Here is a 2,486-nt window from a genome sequence, read left to right as displayed (position 1 = left end):
TCGAGCAAAAGCAAAATTTACATATATGAAGAGATTATTTTAGTTTTTAATACAACTTAAACTAAACCATAAATCAAAACATATTTTCCAAAAAAATATCTTGACTTCCTTAATTATAACTTAGGCATGCATGAAATTTTTAAGGTATTAATTACTCACCAAAATCCTCCTAAATAGTTGACCTTGATTAAATTTAACTTATCTAGATCTTTTGCAATTCCACTATGACTCCAATGTAAAGAAATATGAACCATTATTAGCTAGTAATTTATTTCTTTAATTTACCCTTTTAGGTTTAAAATGTTATTTTGTTTCTGCTTCGTGGTTAAATAGTTATTGAGAGTAAGGGCAATATTGTCAATTTTTTTTAACCTTTAATAGAAATATTTAGTCTTATCAAATTGACAAGAGAAATAAGTGAGATTTTAAAAAGTTCAAGAAAATTGATTGGTATCGTGACAAACCTCAGGTGAGGTTTCTGAAATTATCCCCCACAATTATTCATAGTTAATTCTAAGGGTAACCACAAAATGCTGTCCACAGCACAGTTATAAAAGTAGACCAAGGGGGGATCAAAGATCCAATTAACAGTTGAAGGATGAAGACAGAAGAGCTAGTTTTTGTTCCTGCACCAGGACGAGGCCACATGGTATCCATGATCGAGTTCGCCAAGCGCCTTCTTGAAAGAGATGAACGCATTTCAATAACTGTTCTAGTCATAAGGCTGCCTACTCCATCTAAACTTGAGTCATACGTCGAAGAATTGGCCGCCGCCAATTCTAATATCCGATTCATTGACCTCCCTTCTGTTGATCGATCATCTCCAGAGTTGTCGAGCTCAATAGAGAAGTCAGCTTCTGTTTACATTGAAAAGCACAAACCGCTCGTTCAAGATGCTATTATCAACCATGTTTTGTCAGATCCAAGTACTCATCTTGCCGGGTTAGTCATCGATTTGTTTTGTACTTCAATGATTGATATAGCTAATGAGCTTGGTGTGCCTTCCTATGTTTTCTTCACATCAAGTGCTGCTTTTCTTGGGCTTATGCTTTATCTCCCAGTTCGCCATTCCCTGAAGGGGACTGAATTTAGCATTTCAGATCCTGATTCAATCATACCTGCCTACACCCACCCTGTACCCTCAAGAGTTTTACCATCTTTTCTGTTTGACGAGACTGGTGGCTATGAATCAATGTTATATCACGGTACACGGTTCAGAGAGGCAAAAGGATTGATCATAAACACATTTGCAGAGTTAGAACCACATGCAATTAAGTCTCTGGAGTCAGATAAGGAATTAGCACCAATTTATACTATTGGGCCTGTGCTCAACTTTGAGCTCGATAAGAATCCTGACTTCGAAAAGATTATCAAATGGCTTGATGATCAGCCCTCTTCATCTGTGCTTTTTCTCTGTTTTGGAAGCTTGGGAGGTTTTGAGCCTCCCCAGCTAGCGGAGATGGCGGCTGCTTTGGAGCGAAGTGGATATAGATTCTTGTGGTCGGTACGGGCGCCGATGCCAAGAGACTTCAGGACAAGGCAAATTGAGTATACCAATTTTTCTGAGATTCTGCCAGAAGGGTTTTTTGAACGAACAAAGGACAAGGGATTGGTGTGTGGTTGGGCGCCACAGTTGGATGTCTTAGCTCATGAAGCAGTTGGGGGCTTTGTATCTCACTGTGGGTGGAATTCTATACTGGAAAGCTTGTGGAATGGTGTGCCAATTGCGACATGGCCTGTATATGCTGAACAACAATCTAGTGCCTTTCAGTTAGTAAAAGATTTGGAATTAGCCGTGGAGTTGACCTTAGACTACCGCTTTAAGAATCCTGATAAGCTTGTACCGGCCAAGGAGATAGAGAAGGCCATAAGGTGTTTGATGGACAGTGAAAATCCTGTGCGAAGGAGAGTTAAGGACATTGGAAAGCGGGCTAGAGAAGCACTGATGGATGGTGGCTCTTCTTTCATTTCACTTGGACGATTCATTGAAGATCTTTTGGCAATTCAAAAATGACAAATTTTGGTGAATCCCGCTTATGACAATCCAAAAAATTCAATGGTTTCTGAACCAGAGAAGTACACTTTCAGAAGCATTTGTACTCGGTCTTCAATGATTATTGCTAATTGCCTTTGCATTGAATGCAAATACTAGAAGTTAACCTAGTCCATTTCCATCTTAAAACGGCATTTTTAAAGATGCTTAATACCAGTGTAAGCGTGCGATTATGGATGGAATATCAACTAAGGCCATATTTGGATTGTATTTTTTTAGATTTTTTTTTAGAAAAATTACTATAACGATTTGATATATATGAAATAAAACGGTGATTGAGAAATGTATTTGCGGAAAATGTAACACTTTTCTTTGGAAAATTACTATCCAAACAAGGAGTGTTTAGATAGTATAAATATCTCAAATAATAATATTTCGCTTGCATCATAAACACATTTTTCAAATCACCTTTTTATATTTTCAATTATCTTTT

At 37.4% G+C, this 2,486-nt stretch overlaps 1 protein-coding gene across 1 annotated transcript; it reads left to right on the top strand.

The window, feature by feature from the left end:
* Window positions 1-442: 442 nt before the first annotated feature.
* LOC113692018 (UDP-glycosyltransferase 71K1-like) lies at window positions 443-2,263 on the top strand. Its single transcript, XM_027210349.2, has one exon. It carries the CDS (start codon window positions 599-601, stop codon window positions 2,012-2,014), a length of 1,416 nt encoding a protein of 471 aa, XP_027066150.2. The 5' UTR covers window positions 443-598; the 3' UTR covers window positions 2,015-2,263.
* The last annotated feature ends 223 nt before the right edge of the window (window positions 2,264-2,486 follow it).

This window comes from Coffea arabica, chromosome 6c (genome assembly GCF_036785885.1).
Source record: "Coffea arabica cultivar ET-39 chromosome 6c, Coffea Arabica ET-39 HiFi, whole genome shotgun sequence".
In the NCBI taxonomy this organism is placed as follows: Eukaryota; Viridiplantae; Streptophyta; class Magnoliopsida; order Gentianales; family Rubiaceae; genus Coffea; species Coffea arabica.
The sequence above is the reverse complement of the archived record's forward strand: the minus strand, read 5'-3'. Positions and strand labels throughout refer to the sequence as shown.